At 34.4% G+C, this 21,573-nt stretch overlaps 1 protein-coding gene across 1 annotated transcript; it reads right to left on the reverse strand.

Moving 5' to 3' along the window:
- Positions 1–11,371: 11,371 nt before the first annotated feature.
- LOC100803693 (uncharacterized protein C57A10.07) lies at positions 11,372–18,266 on the reverse strand. The gene is made up of 3 exons (XM_003544696.5): positions 17,291–18,266; positions 15,425–15,549; positions 11,372–12,044 (listed from the first exon to the last, which is right to left on the reverse strand). The coding sequence occupies exons 1-3, from the start codon at positions 17,886–17,888 to the stop codon at positions 11,724–11,726; spliced, it is 1,044 nt and encodes a 347-aa protein (XP_003544744.1). The 5' UTR covers positions 17,889–18,266; the 3' UTR covers positions 11,372–11,723.
- Positions 18,267–21,573: the final 3,307 nt, after the last annotated feature.

A 21,573-nucleotide genomic window follows, 5' to 3' on the forward strand; every position in this document is an offset into this window, starting at 1 on the left:
ATTGTCTTGAATTTAAACTTGAAAAGCGCATTTCATCATTTGCATCAAATCATCATGATCATCATCAAAACATCAAAGTCATTTGCTTCTACACATTTTTGGAAAACTTTATGGGCTAAGTTAGAAACTAAGCTCCTTTTCTCCACCACTTGTCACCTACGGACTGATGGGAAGACAAAGGTAGTGAATAGATCTCTATCCACATTGTTAAGGGCTCTCCTAAAAGGAAATCATAAGTCTTGTGATGAATACCTTCCTCGTTTGGAGTTTGCCTATAACAGGGGGTTCATAAAACTACCAAGCAGTCACCTTTTAAGGTACTCTATGGGTTCAATCCTCTCACACCTTTGGACCTAATTTCCCTTCCACTTGACACTTCTTTTATACATAAAGAAGGGGTATCTAGGTCAGAGTTTGTGAAGAAATTACATGAGAGGGTTAGGAACCAAATAAAGTTGTATGCAGCTAAAGGCAATAGAGGAAGGAAAGAGTTAGTGCTTAATGAAGGGGATTGGGTTTGGCTCCATCTTAGGAAGGATAGATTTTCTACTAAGAGAAAGTTCAAACTTAGCCCCAGAGGTGATGACCCTTTTCGGGTCTTGGAGAGGATAACCAACAATGCTTATAGGCTAGACCTCCCAGAGGAGTATGGAGTTAGCAACACCTTTAACATTAATGATTTGGTTCCTTTTGCAGGTGTAATTGATTTAGATGATGAGGGGTCTATATATTTGAGGACAAATTCTCTTAAAGAGGGAGGGGATGATGCAATCCTCCCAATGACGGTTATTGAATATTTCTCCCAAGTAAGGTTACTGAATATGTACATGGGGGGGGGGTGGTGGATATGTATTAGAGTTGTGTCTCTGTATGTTTGTTGTAACTTTCATACCTCCAATACCCATTAACATTTATATATAGTATTATTTTTGTTGACTTAAAAAAAAACCCTCCCTTAAGAGGGACAAGCCAAAATGTCAACCTGTCCTAACTATAGTGAGTCAACCCTCCCTATCCTATATTTGGCAGGCTAAAGGCAGAGCAAGCCAAAATAATATGAGCCAGTTTATATTAGCCTGTATTGCCACCTGCAATATTTTCACAACTCAATTCACTCCACATAAGCATCATCACCACATATGTTAAGGATTTTCTTCATTCTAGACAAATGATATTTTATTAATAATGATAAGAGAACACTTGGTATCATCTTGAAAATAGGTATAAACAAAAAGGAACTTGACCCTAATCGTGACTTGCCGGTAGAACCAAAGTTATCAAAAGAGCATGACCCTAATCGTGACCTGCCAGTAGAACCAACACTATCAGTTCTTAACCCAAGAACAAAGGAAAAGTTCTCACAATAGAGAAACTCTCAAATTTCATTAATTTTCAAATTTTTCCAACAAAGCATTTAAGGAGTCTATTTATACTCCTACTATTGGACAAGTGGCCTCAATAACTTAAGGGGGGGTGAATTAAGTTTCAAAATTTTCCCACTAACAAATTTTAACCCCCTTTTAAATGATATATGATAGGCTCGGAATGCAGAAGAAAAAGAATCAATTAATTTAATAATGTTCTTTTAAATGCGTAAGACAAAGTAAACTGTAATAAAATAACTGAGATAAATGAAGAGAGAAATGCAAACTCAGTTTATATTGGTTCGGCCACTTCCCGTGCCTATATCCAGTCCTCAAGCAACCCACTTGAGATTTTCCACTATCTCTGTAAATCCTTTACAGTCTTTGAACACACATCGGGATCTCTCACCCTTGTGTTCAATATTCTCACAATCCAAGAGACAAACAGTCTCTTGATTACAACTGAGTATATGAGATGAACAAAAAGATTTCTCTCCTTTAGAGTAGATGATACAAATTGAAGATCTTAGAAGAATTCTCAATAGATTTGCAAGTGTTTGGCCAATAGTTTTTTAGAGAGCATTTGACAATTAAGTTCTCTTAGAACATCTCTCTCTTCTGCTTTTCGAAGTCAGACACACATATATATAGGCTCATTGTGCCTTTTCAAAATAGTTTGAAGAGATATGTCTTTTCAAAAAAAAATTGAAATTTTCTCACTAGTAATCGATTACACAATTATATTTTGAAGGGTCATGACTTTTCAAAGTATTTTCTGAAGTATCGTTACTGGTAATCGATTACAGGATTTAAAATTCAAATTTCAAAACCCTTTTTGAAAAGCCCATTTGCAATCTGTCTCTGGTAATCGATTACCAGTGCCTTGAGTTGTTGAAAATAATTGTGAGGCCAAAACTGATCAACCAATGAGATTCTTTTAACAAATAAACTAAGGCCTTATCTTTTTATTGATCTTGTTTGCTTGACCTTGAATGTTTCTTGAAGCAATCTTGTTTGATTATACTTTGGCATCATCAAAAACCTACATGATTCACACCTACTAATAATCCTAATTTAAGCCCAAGGCCCAATAACTAATCTAATAATTAAAAGACTTTAAAATAACAATAAAAGTTCGTGATAGCCCATTACAAGTCTGAAGATAGACCTAAAATACAATTAAAAAAATGAAAATAAATCCTATTCTAAAAGTTGGCTAAAATTTATGAGCATGTTGGGCCTAATTATTATATAATCAACTCAATATTAATAGTCCACCAAAATTGATCAACTCGGCTCATGGATGTTTCTTGTCTTGTAAATTGGGTTTCTCAAAGTGATTCTTCAAGTTGGTCGCAAAAGATCTTCATCAATTTGTAGGAGAGTGATCCAATTAGGTGCAACCTTTATTTCACATTGGTCTTCTTTCTCTTTGATCTTTAGAATCAAGCCTTGCAAAACTTGTTTCATCCTCTTAGTCTTGGACCTTGTCATAAGACCTGCAATCCCATGTAAATGATCATTAGACGGGCTGGTTGCACCTCCATCATTCTCTCCCTCTTCGAAAGGATTCATCCTCGAATATGATTTGTTACCTACATCAAAGAAAGATAGGTTAGCCACATTAAAGGTAATACTTATGTTACCATATTCTCTTGGCAAGTCCAGCTTGTAAGCATTGTCATTTATCTTTTCTAGAACTTGAAAAGGCCCATCTCCTCTTGGTTGAAACTTGGATTTTCTTCAAGTAGGAAACCTTTCCTTCCTCATATAAACCCAAACCCAATCTCTTGGTACAAAAATAACTTTGACGCGACCCTTATTTGCTTGCTTTGTATATTGTTCATTCTTCTTCTCAATGTTGGCTCGAACTTTTGCATGCAACTCTTTGATAGAATCTGCCTTTTTCTTACCATCAAAATTAGCATACTCATTAGAAGGCAAAGGTAAGATATCCAAAGGAGTCAAAGGATTAAAGCCATACACAACTTCAAAATGAGAATAAGAAGTAGTAGAATGAACATACCTATTATAAGCAAACTCAACATGTGGCAAGCATTTCTCTCAGATTTTCAAATTCTTTTTGACAAGTTCATTTAAAGGTGCAGCAAGTGAACTAAAGTTCTTCACAAATTTTCTATAAAAACTTGCTAAACCATGAAAAATTCTTACCTCATTAGTATTCTTAGGTACATGCCATTCCTTATTTGTCTTTACCTTTTCTTCATCCACACTTATTCCTTTTGAGCTAATGACAAAACCCAAGAACACAATAGATTCAACGCAAAAAGAATACTTTTTAAGATTGGCATACAATTTATTTTCTCTCAAAACATTAAAAATAACATGTAAATGATCAACATGTTCCTCTAATGTTTTGTTATAGATCAAAATGTCATCAAAATACACCACAACAAATTTCCCAATGAAAGCACACAAAACATGGTTCATTAACCTCATGAAGGTACTAGGTGCATGAGTTAAACTAAATGGCATCACCAACCATTCATATAAACCATATTTTGTTTTAAAATTTGTTTTCCATTCATCACCTTCTTTCATGCGGATTTGATAGTATCCACTCTTCAAATCTACTTTAGAAAACACACACAAACCATGCAATTCATCAAACATATCATCCAGTCTATGGATAGGATATCTATACTTTACAGTAATTTTATTTATGGCTCAGCAGTTTGTACACATGCGCCATGTCCCATCTTTCTTTGGAACCAAGATCGTAGGAACTGAACATGGGCTACGATTTTCCCTCACAAATCCATTTTGCAATAACTCATTAACTTGCCTTTGAATCTCCTTTGCTTCTTCTAGACTTGACCTATAGGTTTCCTGTTTGGAAGTGAAGCACCAGGAATGAAGCCAATTTGATGATCAATACCTCTTAAAAGAGGTAATCCATATGGAATTTCTTCTAGAAAAACATCAACAAATTCCTGTAACAAGGAAACAACCTCACAAAGCAAAGAAGAGTTAAGATCGTTAGTAAAATAAACATCCTTGTACATGAGTACAAGTAGCTTCTCTCTAGCCATCAAAGCACTCTCGACCTCTCTTTTCTTTGCAAATGTACTCACTTTCTTATTTTTCTCTTCTCTTCTTTCTTTTTTTATTCTTTCTTTCTTTTCACTCTCATTTTTCTTTTCTTTTCTCTCTTTTTCTTGAATGCTCAATTTTTCTTTTCTCAGCTTACATTCTCTTACAATTCTGATTTGATTGGCATAGGCCTCAGCAGGCTGGAGAGGTGTTAACACAATGGTGTGATTGTTCAAAACAAGAGCATATCTATTTTTGTAACCATCATGTGCAACCTTGTATCAAATTACCATGGACGCCCTAGAAGTATATGCCCAACATGCATAGGTATCGCATCATAAAGAACTTTATCCTTATATTTACCAATGGAGAGAGAAACCAACACTTGCTTGGTCACCCTTATGTCTCCACAATCATTCAGCCACTAAAGTCTATATGGATTAGGGTGCTTTAATGTGGGCAAACCCAATTTCTCAACCAACAAGGTGCTAGCAACATTAGTACAACTTCCACTATCAATATCAAATTGCATACCTTGTCTTTTATGTGGCATCTTGAACGAAAAATATGCTCATGTTGCTCCTCATCGCCTCCCACCTTAGGCTGCAAGTTAAAAGCATGCCTAGTAACAAGCACATCTCCATTTATAGGTTCAGCAACATCAACATCACTGCAATCCTCCAATGGTGGCATTTCATCATCACTTGAGCTCTCACTCTCTATGTCTCCATTATCTAGCAATATCATGGCTCTTTTATTTGGACATTGAGAAGTAATATGTCTAACTCCTTGACACTTGAAACATTTGATATTGCGAGATCTAGAAGATGAATTAATTTTCATTTTACCTTTAGGTGCAATAAACAAATTTTTGGACTTAGCTTCATCTTTTGACTTTGTCATAGATTTGTTGTTTTTCCAATTTGACTTCCATGAAGAAGTGGAAGCAAATTTGGAAGTACTCTTAGCTTTCAATTGCCTATCCACTTAAATAGATTTGTGTAACAAGTCCTCCATCTCCACATAATGTTGCAATTCTACCACATTGACTATCTCCTTCTTTAGAGCTCCAATGAATCTGGCCATAGTTGCCTCACAGTCTTCTTCAACATTGCCTCTAACATGGCTATTTCCATCTCCTTGTAGTAGTCCTCCACACTCATGGAACCTTGAGTTAGAGTTTGCAACTTTCTATGCAAATTCCTATGATAGTGGATAGGTACAAATCTCCTTCTCACGACAGTCTTCATCTCGTCCCATCTAGTAATAGGCCTTTCACCATTCCTGTGCCTACTAGTCACAAGTTGGTCCCACCAAATACTAGCATAATTGGTGAATTCAACAACTAATTTAACCTTTTTCTCCTTAGAATAATTATGGCAATCAAACACATGTTCAACCTTTCTCTCCCACTCCAAATACAATTCAGGATCATTTTTACCTTGAAACGTAGGGATTGTCATCTTAATGCTCCCCAAATGATTATCTCTTCTTGGTTCGCCTCTTCGCCTTCTTGCATCTGAATACTCCTCATCCTCTTCTTCTGACATTGATTGTCTACGACTTTTAGATCAAAATGGAGATTGCAAACTATCCAATCTTTAAAGCTTGAAATTGTTCATTAACAACTTTAACAAACAACTTGAGATCCACTCATGATTAAAATTGTTGCAAGAATTTTTTTAGAAGTGATCATAAATGGAAAAATAAATATCCTCACACAAACACTATCTCACGTGTTTACACTCAATAAATTTTACTTTCAATTGTGTTTCACTCTTTTTAGTTTTTTTCCCTCTAATAGTCTCAACACTCTTGCCTTTTACCACTCAACTTCTTCTTATGAGCTCTTAAGTAAGAACCTTTGCGGTTGATTATACACGACAAGACACAACAAGGTTAGTGAATAAGAACAAACAAAGGACAAGGAATAAGAGATTTAAGAAAAGTGTTTATTTTTTTAAAACTTGTAAACAAATGTAAAAACTGTCCCAATTTTCTTTTTTTTTCTACTTTTTTTTTTGTTTCTTTTTTTTTTCTGCATCTTTTTTTTGCACGAAATTCAAATTTGAACGTAAATATGTGATTGGGTAGATCCAAATATAGACTGTAACATAATTTTGGTTCTAAATTTGAAAATCAAATTCAGATCATAACAACTTCAATTATCCAAATCTGGATTGTAACAAAATTTTGACTCCAAATTTGAAAAACAAATTCTGATCCTAACAACTTTAATTATCCAAATATAGATTGTAACAGAATTTTGGCTCCAAATATGAAAATTGGATTTTTTTTTCACGAATTTTTTTATTATATATATATATATATATAAGACAAAAGGATATTAATACTAGATAGAGTTCAAAAAAGGAAGATAGATGCAAAGAAATAGAACAAAGGAAGATGAAACAATAATATAGAGTTAAACAAAAGGAAAAGAACAAACAAAGGAGGAAACACAAGAGAAGAAACAAAACACAGGATATATAACACCTCCAAATGATAAGACACCACTTAGGATCGTCTTGAGAACAAGTATAAACAGAAAGGAACTAACCACGAACTGCTGATAGAACCAACACTATCAGTTATTAACCCAAGAACAAAGGAAAAGTTCTCACGTAGAGAAACTCTCTAATTTCATTAATATTCAAATTTCACATATTAAGGACTCTATTTATACTCCTATTAATAACCCTAAACCTAAGGCCCAATAACTTATCTAATAATTAAAAGACTTTAAATAACAATAAAGGGTCGTCACAGTCCATTACAAGTTTAAAGATGAGCCCAAAATAAAATTAAAAAATCAAAATAAATCTTATTTTAAAAGTTGACTAAAATTTATGAGCATGTTGGGCCTAATTATTATCTAATCAGTCCAATATTAATAATCTCACCAAAATTGACCAAGTCAACCCATTGATGCTTCTTGTCTTGTAAATTGGGTTTCGTGAAGTGATTCTTGAGGTTGGTTTCAAAGCATCTTCATTAATTTGTAAGAGAATGACCCAATTAGGTGTAACTCTTAATTCACAATAGTCTTCTTTCTATTTGCTCTTTCAAAACTTGCTTCATCCTCATAATTTTGGACCTTATCATAGAATCTTCAATCCCATGTAAAGAATCATTAGAATGATTGGTTGTACCTCCATCAAATAAATATTTTTTTAGACTATGTTTTGCATGAGCTAAATCTAATATGTAAAGTTTATTATCATAAATTATTTCATATAATTAAACTAAATATATAAATGATCCCGATAAAAACTTTAATTAATTGACAATATGATGGATGGATTGACAATTAAGATATTGGTCAAAATTTAATGGTTCAACCAACATCGAACCAATATTAATAAAATAATAACAATAATTCAATAATACATAAAAAAGTATTAAATAAATATAATATTATAATTTTCTAACATAAAATTAAAATAAAAATATCATTTGATAGGTTCTTAACATTCAAAATAAACAAAAAAAATTAAATCAAATATATCATAATATTTATGATTAAATTTTAATAAAATACAACAATGTCCAACAATAACAAGTTTACACATAATAAAATATAAAATGACAAGAAATTAAGATATAAAAATATAAATCATAAATTTTATATTTTGTAAGAAAAAAAATAATTAATATCAATTTGTAAATCTTAATAAATATGATTTTATTTATCTTTAAAATATTTTAGATTAAATTTAAAAAATAAAAAACTTAAATACCGATTCTCTACACCAGTTTAGTATCGGTTTTGGACTAGTTTGACTGATTCTAAAAATGCCGATTTTGTTATCCACTTTACGGAGATCCTATTGTATTCTGGAAGCCCGAAGCATGGGTCCTGATAAACCCCAATTTATTACTTCCTTTATATCAACTACACCTAGCCCCTCAACCTGTTCTAAAAAAATAGGATTTCGCGTAATAAGTTTTTGATATTCAACAATTCTTGTTAAAAAATAATCGCAGAAATCATAACATTTATCTATCCAACCATAAGGGTAGATCAGTCCACCCCCCCCCCCCCCCCCCCACCCATACGAAAAAAATAATATCAGTCTGGTCATCAGTCTGGTTCTCAATCTGATTAGTTGAACCGGTTATTTCCTCCAATTTGATTATTAAAACCATGAAACTATAAAATAATAACATTCATGGTCACTTATCAGGAATTCAAAGTTCAGAAGCAATGAAATCAGATAAGTCTGATATCTGTTCCCTCAAAATAAAATTTCCTATTTCACACGTGATGACCAAAATGAAAAAAAAAAGTTTATTCATTTATTTTTACTTTAAGAGACTAATTCTGTTGTTTGAATGCAAATTTTACGATTACCATCATATGCAACAAGTCCTACATGTCATTTGCTCAGGTCAGTGAGAATGCAATATAAATGACTGTCATATGCAACAAGTCCTACATACATGTCAATATATCCGAATGTAGAAACATGAAGCCTGGACATAATTGCATTCAATATTTATCCTGTAACATATATATCAACATTATTTTTTGCTGAACATCTATATCAACATTAAAGCAACAAAACATGTAACAAAATGCATCCCTCTCAGAAAGCAAAACATTTCCTATCTGACTATCGCAACCGTCAATTTGAGTAACTGAGTTCAATTAAAGAAATCTCCTCACACAAACATGCAACAACATTTTGATCTACACAATTTATCATCATCTCTCCAGAACAAAATTTCATCTTCACATCTTTTATCAACAAAGTCATGCAATGTTAAGTCAACTTAATTTGCATCTAATATCTCTATTTTGTTAGCATACAGTGGTATAATCTGACCGTGTCAGTTTACTGTGCCCACGGGAGTGCACCAGGATAAGGAGTTGGTCCACAATATTTGAATAATCCTTCAATTTCAGGACACCCATTGGGATAAGGAATTGACCGATGAAAAGGGTCACGCTTTAGTTTCTTGTGATAAAGTGAACCTCGACATCCAAATGGATCTCTTTGGAATTGAGTTCTGACCAATTCCTCACCTTTTAGAGCAGTTGCTTTTGCATTTGATGTAGCAGGAGTGCCGGTATAGAAGAACCTTGATTCTGGAAAGCCGATAGCAGATCGGTGTAGATGTGCAAATCTTTTTTCCTTGAAATCATAACTTACAACCTGATTCCCAGATTCAACAAATCAGATTGAAAACATGCAACAAATGTGTAAGGAAGAAAGAGTGTAAGTCAACGATTATGACATCAAAGTGGCCATCATGCAAAGGTCTAAATGCAACAAAGCGAAATAAAATTTGTTAGTCCATGGGGAACACATTTATATGGTGCAATTGATAGATACCATCAATAAAATCAATACAAGATAAATGCTAGTGACACTTTCTGACACTCTTTCTAACAACTACACTCTATGATTGGCTAAAACTTATCGAATACCACCAATTTTGGTGAATCTAACTTCTAAACCAGGAGAGAGAATTATTAAATAAAAAGTGAGACCAATCAAAGTTGGAGATTTATAATGGATTTCAGCCAATTATAGGGTGTTAGAGAGTGTTGTTAGCATCCCTCATCAATATAAAGTCAATTAGCTTTCTCTAATGATAGTATTACCAATAAGAAGAACAAGAACTACATGTTCCCCCTTATATTAGTAATTAATAATTCCTAGTTGCTTCTCTGCTACTCCACGTACTTTCCATTTTAAATATAAGCAAAAAAAACTAATTCACCCTAACTAAGAAAGTTGGTAAGCCATATTTAATTGCACCAATCACAACTAAAAATAAGTTATTTCCCTAAACTATCTTTCATTGGAATTTGATATCAAGAACAAGGAGTTATTGGAATTAAAACCCCTATTAAATGAAGGGTACTTAGAGATGGTCTAATTATATGAAGATTGGTTGAGATTGCTTATATTTCTTTTTTGTTTTATTTTTACAGCAAGAGATTTGCTTATATTTAAAACCAACATTCAAGGCATATTTTTCCTTATATCGAAACTGGAGGGAGTACTAAATATTCAGGCAACAAGGGGGGAACCTACACAGGATCATTAAAGAGAACTCCATGTTAATTGGGAATACAAAATGATATACTTCACATGCTGTATCTGATCCTGCATATGCTGTATGCATATACAGGATCATTGAAGATAACTCCATATTTATGCTGTATGCACACTACTGCATTAGTAACACATTTGATGTTAGGAACCCAAAATAAAAATAGAAGAAAGGAAAGAAAGATAGAATCTGTTGATTGTAAAAGAACAGAAAATAGGAAGATAACTCTCCTCCAAGGGTTTCCCCTTCGCAAAGGATTTCTCCTTTCACAAAATGCTAAGCTCAATATCTACAAATGATAAGATCCCCTCTCTCTATCCTTCTTCCCTATTTATATCTAATAAATCCCTCTAACTAACTAACTCATTAGTAGTCTAACTAACTTAACTAACTCTCCCTTCTCCTTATATCTTAAAAATACACCCCTCCTAAAAACCCCCCCCCCCCCCCCCACCCATACGAAAAAAATAATATCAGTCTGGTCATCAGTCTGGTTCTCAATCTGATTAGTTGAACCGGTTATTTCCTCCAATTTGATTATTAAAACCATGAAACTATAAAATAATAACATTCATGGTCACTTATCAGGAATTCAAAGTTCAGAAGCAATGAAATCAGATAAGTCTGATATCTGTTCCCTCAAAATAAAATTTCCTATTTCACACGTGATGACCAAAATGAAAAAAAAAAGTTTATTCATTTATTTTTACTTTAAGAGACTAATTCTGTTGTTTGAATGCAAATTTTACGATTACCATCATATGCAACAAGTCCTACATGTCATTTGCTCAGGTCAGTGAGAATGCAATATAAATGACTGTCATATGCAACAAGTCCTACATACATGTCAATATATCCGAATGTAGAAACATGAAGCCTGGACATAATTGCATTCAATATTTATCCTGTAACATATATATCAACATTATTTTTTGCTGAACATCTATATCAACATTAAAGCAACAAAACATGTAACAAAATGCATCCCTCTCAGAAAGCAAAACATTTCCTATCTGACTATCGCAACCGTCAATTTGAGTAACTGAGTTCAATTAAAGAAATCTCCTCACACAAACATGCAACAACATTTTGATCTACACAATTTATCATCATCTCTCCAGAACAAAATTTCATCTTCACATCTTTTATCAACAAAGTCATGCAATGTTAAGTCAACTTAATTTGCATCTAATATCTCTATTTTGTTAGCATACAGTGGTATAATCTGACCGTGTCAGTTTACTGTGCCCACGGGAGTGCACCAGGATAAGGAGTTGGTCCACAATATTTGAATAATCCTTCAATTTCAGGACACCCATTGGGATAAGGAATTGACCGATGAAAAGGGTCACGCTTTAGTTTCTTGTGATAAAGTGAACCTCGACATCCAAATGGATCTCTTTGGAATTGAGTTCTGACCAATTCCTCACCTTTTAGAGCAGTTGCTTTTGCATTTGATGTAGCAGGAGTGCCGGTATAGAAGAACCTTGATTCTGGAAAGCCGATAGCAGATCGGTGTAGATGTGCAAATCTTTTTTCCTTGAAATCATAACTTACAACCTGATTCCCAGATTCAACAAATCAGATTGAAAACATGCAACAAATGTGTAAGGAAGAAAGAGTGTAAGTCAACGATTATGACATCAAAGTGGCCATCATGCAAAGGTCTAAATGCAACAAAGCGAAATAAAATTTGTTAGTCCATGGGGAACACATTTATATGGTGCAATTGATAGATACCATCAATAAAATCAATACAAGATAAATGCTAGTGACACTTTCTGACACTCTTTCTAACAACTACACTCTATGATTGGCTAAAACTTATCGAATACCACCAATTTTGGTGAATCTAACTTCTAAACCAGGAGAGAGAATTATTAAATAAAAAGTGAGACCAATCAAAGTTGGAGATTTATAATGGATTTCAGCCAATTATAGGGTGTTAGAGAGTGTTGTTAGCATCCCTCATCAATATAAAGTCAATTAGCTTTCTCTAATGATAGTATTACCAATAAGAAGAACAAGAACTACATGTTCCCCCTTATATTAGTAATTAATAATTCCTAGTTGCTTCTCTGCTACTCCACGTACTTTCCATTTTAAATATAAGCAAAAAAAACTAATTCACCCTAACTAAGAAAGTTGGTAAGCCATATTTAATTGCACCAATCACAACTAAAAATAAGTTATTTCCCTAAACTATCTTTCATTGGAATTTGATATCAAGAACAAGGAGTTATTGGAATTAAAACCCCTATTAAATGAAGGGTACTTAGAGATGGTCTAATTATATGAAGATTGGTTGAGATTTGCTTATATTTCTTTTTTGTTTTATTTTTACAGCAAGAGATTTGCTTATATTTAAAACCAACATTCAAGGCATATTTTTCCTTATATCGAAACTGGAGGGAGTACTAAATATTCAGGCAACAAGGGGGGAACCTACACAGGATCATTAAAGAGAACTCCATGTTAATTGGGAATACAAAATGATATACTTCACATGCTGTATCTGATCCTGCATATGCTGTATGCATATACAGGATCATTGAAGATAACTCCATATTTATGCTGTATGCACACTACTGCATTAGTAACACATTTGATGTTAGGAACCCAAAATAAAAAATAGAAGAAAGGAAAGAAAGATAGAATCTGTTGATTGTAAAAGAACAGAAAATAGGAAAGATAACTCTCCTCCAAGGGTTTCCCCTTCGCAAAGGATTTCTCCTTTCACAAAATGCTAAGGCTCAATATCTACAAATGATAAGATCCCCCTCTCTCCTATCCTTCTTCCCCTATTTATATCTAATAAATCCCTCTAACTAACTAACTCATTAGTAGTCTAACTAACTTAACTAACTCTCCCTTCTCCTTATATCTTAAAAATACACCCCTCCTAAAAATCAACCTTGTCCTCAAGGTTGGAATTTAAAAACTGGAATTGTACACTAAAACTTCCTCAAGTATTCTTCGATTGCTGGAAGACAATTGCACCCCTTGTTGCTTAACTAGGAATGGCCCACTGCCCCTACATGTGGGGTTGAGTTCTGTGGCTCCAATCGAGGTCAGGATGGAAGCAAATTCTGAATAATCGCCATGTGTGGTGCTGCAATCTCTTTCCATCGCTGCTCTCTTAAAATGTCATCAGCTACACAGGGTTCCAAATTTAGTAGTATAAATCTTGCTGCCTAGTTTGAATGCCCAGTTTCTGCTCCTCTTTTTTGAATCCCTTTTCGACAGCCCATTTGGGACTACTCACTATGTAAAAACTTGGACAAACTTTGTAGAATTCCAAAACCTCTCCTTCCTCTTTCTCATCCTTCAAAACCAAATTTTACTCTAACAGGACGTGCCTCTTTGGTGTCCCTCATGGGGGATCAACTGTGAACCCACTGGCCACTACATGCAAACTTTAGGTCTAGCAGCTTCAATGGTGGGGTGGACAAGGGTGGACTCCATATAACTTTAATCACCATGCTGCCTCAGTACATTCCTTCTGCCTTAGCTCCATTGTTGAGCTGTCAGCCATAGATGCAACAAAGTTTAATGCAAAAGGCTCACTTAGCAAGTTGAAATTCCAAGATTCCAGCACCATTGATTTTCCAACCACCTTCATGATCATATCTGGGTCCAACAATGATTTCTGTTTCATCATACCGATCTTTTTATGAAAATCTGAATCTTGAAGACAATGAGGCTTGGTTGCATCTCCACCTTCAACTTCCTTCTTGATCAACTCCGTTATTGGGTTATCAAGAAAATTGTCTTCGCAGCTCACATTCTTCACTGTATTTTCGTAGGCTGTCTCCCTCTTTATCAATGGGTCAACTTCTTCGTCCATCATAACTTTTTCAATCTTTGTTTCTCTTGCTAACTTTGCTTCATCATTTTTGCTTTCTTCTCCACCACAAAGAGTGTGGTTCTTGATAACTGAACCTTCTTTACTTCTGTTTTCTGATTTCAAGAACTGTGATGGGTCACCATCACACTCAAAATTGCTACCCTTTGAATCAGTTTTCTCCTCTATGCTTCCATCAAAGGTGGGTAGTTCCAGCTTTCTTGTCCAAGAACTAGCCTCTGCTTCACTACATTCTGACCCATTTCCCTCCATGTTATTTTTGTCTTGCTAAGTCAAATGAGGACCACCTCTTCATTCAATATCTTGCACAGCATATGTTTCAGCTCTGAAATGTTGGTCCTTTCTTTCAAGAACACTGTGGAACTCTCCCTTTTTTCGATGCGGGTTTCCTTTTTCTTGCTCTACATGCACTCCAAAATCAATTCTTTGATCTGTTTCATCTCTCGCATATTGTCCTTGATGTGGGCAATGTCACATCACATCTGTCAGTTTCTCCCCTTGATCGCTGGCCAATTTCTCCAACGCTCCCACTCGGTTTTCCATCACGAACTTGAATCCAAAAGGTCAGACCAAATGTTAGGAACCCAAATTAGAGAATAGAAGAAAGGAAAGAAAGATGGAATTTCTTGATTGTAAAAGAACAGAAAATAGGAGAGATAACTCTCCTCCAAGGATTTCCCCTTCACAAAGGATTTCTCCTTTCACAAAGAACTAATGCTCAATCTACAAATGATAAGATCCCCCTCTCTCCTATCCTTCTTTCCCTATTTATATCTAATAAACCCCTCTAACTAACAAACTAACTAACTCATTAGTAGTCTAACTATCTTAACTAACTCTCTCTTCTCCTTATATCCTAACATTTGACCAATTAATTCAGAGTATTTCTCAGCAGCCATTACAAAAAACAGAGCAATAAAATCTTGTCATGCAACGAAGTCTGGCCACATATTTCAATAAATTCATATTCCTCAATTTCATTTACTTTAACTATTCCATGCAAATATTGACATTTTCCATCTTTATGTGAAAGGAATAGAATGATTCACAACTCAGATAAGTAAGGCTTACATACAGTTATATTTTGGGGATAGGTGCCAGTAAGCTCCCGGAATCGACAAACACTAAATAGAAGGTTTTCAAAGCTGTCTCGTGCATGCTCCTCTGTAAGTGCTCTCCATTTCACACTTTCTTCCTTACCTACACAAACAACCCAAAAAGAATGAGATATTTTCTGATAAAGCAGTTTACTAGAGAAGTATAAATAAATAAACTATAAAGGTGAATCATTATGACATCCATATCAACAGCCTGAGAAAACTGAGATAAATGATGCAGACGAGATTCATCAAGCTAACATTAAAAAGTTATAGTAAAAATTTGAGCAACTAAGGATGTGGGATTTCATTAGATAAGCATTAAAATTTATAAGCAAGAAAAGAAGCAATTTTATCAGTAACATAAAACATGATATAAAATTGATGAATACAGCAATAATTCTATTATGATCTTCATACGTTAGTAGGACCATGGGATAAACCAGTAATCAGAGTACAAGCTGTTGAAACTAAGGTTCTGTATCTCTTCCTAAATCATAACCAAGGCCAAGAAAACACTTTTCTTACAAAAGAATGTACCTGTCTGTGCTTTCCTTTCTTTCCCTATTAAAAGGAATTTTCCCATGATTTTTTATATGCTTACAAATGAAGAAGTTGGACTCAATAGAATGAGTACACTCAAGATGCAGTAATAAAATCAGTTGTTAGAATTGAAGCTGCTTACTATAAAGTCAACTCACAGAAGTTGCTTTCAAATCACAGAAGTTGGACTCAAATAGAATGAGTATCAGATATTGGAATTGAAATTGCCTTCTATAAAGTCAACTAATCATACTTTCCAATTTCCATGCCTAATTCATTCACTAATCCTATTTATGGACTTGTAAACAATAAAAGAAATATTGTATAACATGAAAATGCGAAAAATAATACTGCTAAAAGTTAATACTTAATATTTTAATCGTAAATTTTGGCCATCCATGAGATATGATCTTGTTGCTAATGATAAAATATGACAATAAGTCAAGAAAAACAACAATTCAATTTATCAATTCTCATGTTCTATTCACATACATAGTGAATGATACACTATAGTTAATCTATCCTGTTGCAGAAGTACAGCCCAAGACCAGCCCATGAGATATGATCTTGTTGCAGAAGTGCAGCCCAAGACCAGCTCAAATCACTAGCTAATCTATCCTGTTCAATTATCTTTTACTATGACAATTTATAAATTGTTTTTGCAAGTTCATGCCTCACACATAGTGAATGATACACTATAATTGAAAGCAACTATGTCAAGCACATGACAAACAATACGATAGAAGTGGATCAGAAATGATAAAGAAATAGAAAAAATATTCAAATCAATCCCCACTTTCTGGCTCAGTGGAGATGAATTCTTAAACTGGAATGGACAATACAAATTAATGAAAAATAGAAAATATAACCCAGGTATTCGAGAGACCTGGACTCTCCCACATTCAAATCTTATGTATCCACTAACTCCCCCACTTTTCCTATTTATACAAGGCTTCTCCTTAATGGAAATTACTGTCTACTGGAGACAGTTACAAACTCTCTCCCTCCTCATTTATTCCTTCTCTCTTTATTACAATCATTTGTCCACTAAACATTTACTGCTGCTAAAAAATCCCTATGACTATTATTTCGTTACCACTCTTCCTCTCCCTGCTATAAACCTTCTTAATGGGATTTATTAACACAATAACAGTGCAATCAGGCATTTCTATTCTATTCCTTCTCCTTTGGTAATGCTTCATAGCCTATAATCCCCAACAATATGCGTTAGGCAGACATTGAATCCCACCAATCAGACAAAATGCTGCAATGCAAATGCCAAAACAGTCACCACAACTCACCAAACCACCCTTTCGAATCCGCAACAGCCCAGTAACTCTGAGCCTCGCTGCGGGGGCCAGCATCTCTCCGAGTCTCTCCCCCACTGAAGAGCAGCAAAGCAGAGTCATCCCTTGCCACAATCTCAATCCCCTCATGAATGTGTGTCACAAAAGTGGCAGCTTGGCCTGGATTCTTCTGATAAGACTCCAAAAACCAAGAATCCTCCTTCTCAATTTTGCCACAACTACTACTAGTGTAAATGGAATGCCCAGCAACCATCACAAGGTTCTGAAGCTTGGAAAAAGGGTAATCATCAAAACCCATGTCAGATTTCACATAACCACCACTCTGCACCCCATATTGGGTGCCATACAAAGAGAGAATCATGGCAAGTGCGAGCACAAAGCACAAGGCTAGGAAGAGACCCATTAGAGGGTGAAGCTTGAAGAAGTGATGAAAACGGTTCCCAAATGATTTAATCATTCTGAGAGGGTGAAAGGGCGAATTTTTGGGCTTTCGGGTTCGCTTTATGGCGGTTCCTGATTCTAAGTCGAATTCGGTTTTTGGGTATGCGGGAAAGGACTTGGGGGCTTGGGATCCAAAAGGGTAATTGTTCATTGTAATGGGGTTTTTTCTATGATTTGGGAGAGAGTGAAGCGAAGCAACGGAATCATTGGATCACAGAAGTGATCAATGGGGTCACATGGAGTAGTGAGTGGGGAAAATGTGGTGCTTGAAAGTTCCAATGATTCGCAGAGAGAATTGAATTGAAGGATCTGCACTTGGAATTTTAGAAAATAATCAAGATAATAATAAGAATTAAAGGAAAAGTAATGGAAAATTCTAAGTTTTGGCTTGGTTGAGTTGAGTGAAATTGCAAGGACTTGTTATTGCAGCACTCTGCGTGGAAAGGTCTTGGGAGTTACGAGATGGAGAGCGTTTGATAGCAAAGGGAACATGAGGCCCAAATGGAAGATCCAGCCACCCAAGATACCTGGGTGCGTTCCGATAGATAAAATAATTTATCAGAGAATTTAAAATTCTTTAATTTAAATTTTTTTATTTAAATGTTTTTCTATAAAGAATTTAAATTTTTAAAATTTTAAATAACTAAAAATATGAAATTTTAATTTTTTTTTAAATGTGAAAAATTGAAATTCTCTTCTTCAGCATATTTATGTCGTCACTGACTAAATCGATCGGCAAGGAAAGTGTAACTTGCACCTCTTCATGAACACCCCCAACGACTCCCGACTGAAGATTCGTTCCGTTCACACATCCTTCCACATTCGACACAATCACTATGGAACTAGATTACACAAGCAAAATCAAATTCGATCTCGAATCGTTCCTAAGAGTGAAGCAGTACTACCACTGCCTCAGTTGCATCAGGAAACGATGCCTCCTCCTCTACAGTCCCTTCGACATCGAAAAATCGAGCTTCGCCACCGCCATGACCAATTTCCTCTACTACGACATCTATGACATTGACCTCTAGGAAATTTCCAGCGATTCGGATCTAAAATCGCTCCTCCTGCAAACAATGCCAAAGTCGGTGGTGGTGATCAAGGACCTGAATCAATTTCTCACGGAGAAAACAACAAGAATAAGCGTGTCGAGGATATTTTTTGCTTTGTGATTTTTCGGCGTTTAAGACGCTTGCAAGTAGTTACCTTGGGGTCAAGGAGCATAAGTTGTGATTTATCCAAATACAAAATTTTGAAAATGAAGAAATTTAATTTCTTTATCCAAACACAGAATTTTGAAAATAAAAGAATTTCAATTGAAACATTTGGATTTCTTATAATTTAAAATTCTTTAGAATTTTAAATTGCCTCATCCAAACACATTGATTTCATCTAACGAAATTGGTTAGCGAGTGCTGAGATGGATGGAATTGAATAAGTGGAATATGTTGTCTACCAATATGTTGTCTGCCACTCTTTTTCGTTATATTGTTTGTTATTTTGTCCTGGTGTAATTCAACAATGCTATATTGTTGTATAAATATGAATGTTGATGTAAGAAGGCAGCAAGCAATATAGAAATTTCCTTTTCCCCTATTTGATGCTTAGGAGGAAAGAAACAAGCTTAGCTTCGAGGGCTAGGAATCTACTAAGCATCAAAGAGGGGAAAAGGAAATTTCTATATTGTTTGTTGCCTTCTTATTGTCATTCTCCAATTCCAATTTTAAATCTTGTTTTATCTGTTCCTTGTCATATGGATCTAAATCAATTTAATTGACAAGCTTATATCAATTTGTTGCAAAATTACCAACAACCTCCTTCGAACGAAAATTCACAACATCCTCCTTCGTTGTTTCCTTTGTTGCCACTACCACCTCCTTCAATGAGCGAAAATTCTCAAATTCCTCCTCATTTCATTCCCTATTTGCCACTCCCTCCACCACCAGTAACTTATAATCAATCCCCTTCTACCGAAAATTCTCAAAGATCTCAAACTTTTCTTCAATGTCACAAAACACCTCTATCGCATTTCATAAGCCTCCCAATAGTTATATTCGTGCACAAACTCCTTCAAATGAGGAAGTTGATATTACAATAGAGGAAGGAGGAGGGAGTTCTACAAAGAAGAAAAAGGGAAAACGATTATTCTTTTCAATTGAAGAGGATAAACTTGTCATTAGTTCATGGCTTAATGTTTCACTCAATTCAATTGTCAATGATGGTAAATAATTAGAGGCTTTTTGGAAAAGGATCATAGAAAATTACAACACATTTTGTGGCAATCTAAGTGAGAGATTCAACAATCAACTGAAATCCTGAGGCCAAAAATTCACAATGTCATTCAAAAGTTCAATGGTTGTGTTACAAGCAAGTTGTTGCTTTGAAGAAAAGCAGTTACACGGAGAACGATGTGATGGTTAATGCATATACTATTTGGAAGAAAGAAAAAAAATAAAAGGATTTTGCTTGGGAGCATGCATGGGGGCAGTTAAAAGATCAACCTAGATGGTTAGAACAATGCAAAGAAGTTCCTTCGAAAAGAACAAAATTGAATGAAAATTGTAATTACTCATCGTCATCTAATCCAGAGATACCGATTGATATTTCCGAAAGTGACACCCTTACACTACTCACTCGCCCAATGGGACAAAAGGCATCCAAAAGGAAAATGAAAGGGAAATGAGCATCTTCTTCTACATCGGTTGTGGACTTGTCTGGCATTGAAAAAGAAATGAAAAAAAAATGTTGTCCAAAAACAAATAATAGAGGCAGTGGCGTTCAATAACATTGTGAAGATGTATGATATTCTTATGAAGGACACAATTAACATGACTGAAGATCAACTCAAGAAACACAAAATCACTTGAGATTATATTTTAAAGAAGTTTATGACTGAATTTTTATACCTTTAAGTTATCATTAATTAGTTGTACGTGTAAGTTTGTTTTTAATTAGTTTAGTAGTTTATTTTTTATGTGTTAAGTTATCAGTCACTATGTTGTAATGCATTTTCAATTAGTTGAATGTTGAAGTTTATTTTTAATTATGTAAGTGATTTGTTAATTGTAACTTTTTAAGCAGTTGTTAAAAAACTAGTCGTTACAAAAAATAGCCAGTAAAAACTAATCGTTACAAAAACTGGCCGTTATATAAACTAACTATTATAAAAACAAGCCAACAAAAACTAGTTGTTGTTAATGATGCTATTTAATTGTTCAGTTTCCTTTCATTCATGCACAACCTAGCTCTTCTTTAAACTTCTTTTGTTATTTTTCTACCCCCACTCACTCATAAAATGACTTGAAACTCTAACTTCGATATAGTTTGACAACATATTGTTGATGAAGCACTTGAAGACAACACCGATGAAGAAATCATGAGATACTTATGTCAACTATAACATTCCAATTTTCCATGTGTGTGTGGTAGACAATGTTATTTTTTTGTTGTGTAATTGGGTAGTGTTTTTAGGCTATTGAAATGGTAGAAAATGAGATGTTACCATAGGATACCTTACCATGGTTAACCTCTTAAGTTTTAAAGCTAAAGTTTAGAAAGAATTAGAATAGTTCCGAGAAAAATCTCTAATCAAATAATGGTTGACTCATTAATGGCCTAAATGTTAATAATTGAATTTTGGTCTAAAAATATAAATTAGAAGCTTGAAAGAAAATCAGTAATTAATGTAAGGTTAAAAATTAAGTAGGGATAATAAAAGTTGATTAATGGTGATCTAGATTTCGTAGAATTAGAAAATGGGTAATTAAGTCATAAGAGTTAAAAATGGAGGGCATTTTCATAAATGACTATACAATTAGTTTAAAAATAAAATTTTA

Source organism: Glycine max, chromosome 14, assembly GCF_000004515.6.
Source record: "Glycine max cultivar Williams 82 chromosome 14, Glycine_max_v4.0, whole genome shotgun sequence".
Classification (NCBI taxonomy): Eukaryota; Viridiplantae; Streptophyta; class Magnoliopsida; order Fabales; family Fabaceae; genus Glycine; species Glycine max.

Bases quoted from the DNA above. Each gene is read 5' to 3' on its own strand.
- LOC100803693 (XM_003544696.5), bottom strand. From the start codon at position 17,888: ATGAACAATTACCCTTTTGGATCCCAAGCCCCCAAGTCCTTTCCCGCA. The intron at 15,550-17,290 runs GTGAGTTGTGGT...TTGTTTGTGTAG, and splicing joins GGATTCGAAAGGGTGGTTTG to GTAAGGAAGAAAGTGTGAAA. The intron at 12,045-15,424 runs GTATGTAAGCCT...TCTGGGAATCAG, and splicing joins CCTATCCCCAAAATATAACT to GTTGTAAGTTATGATTTCAA.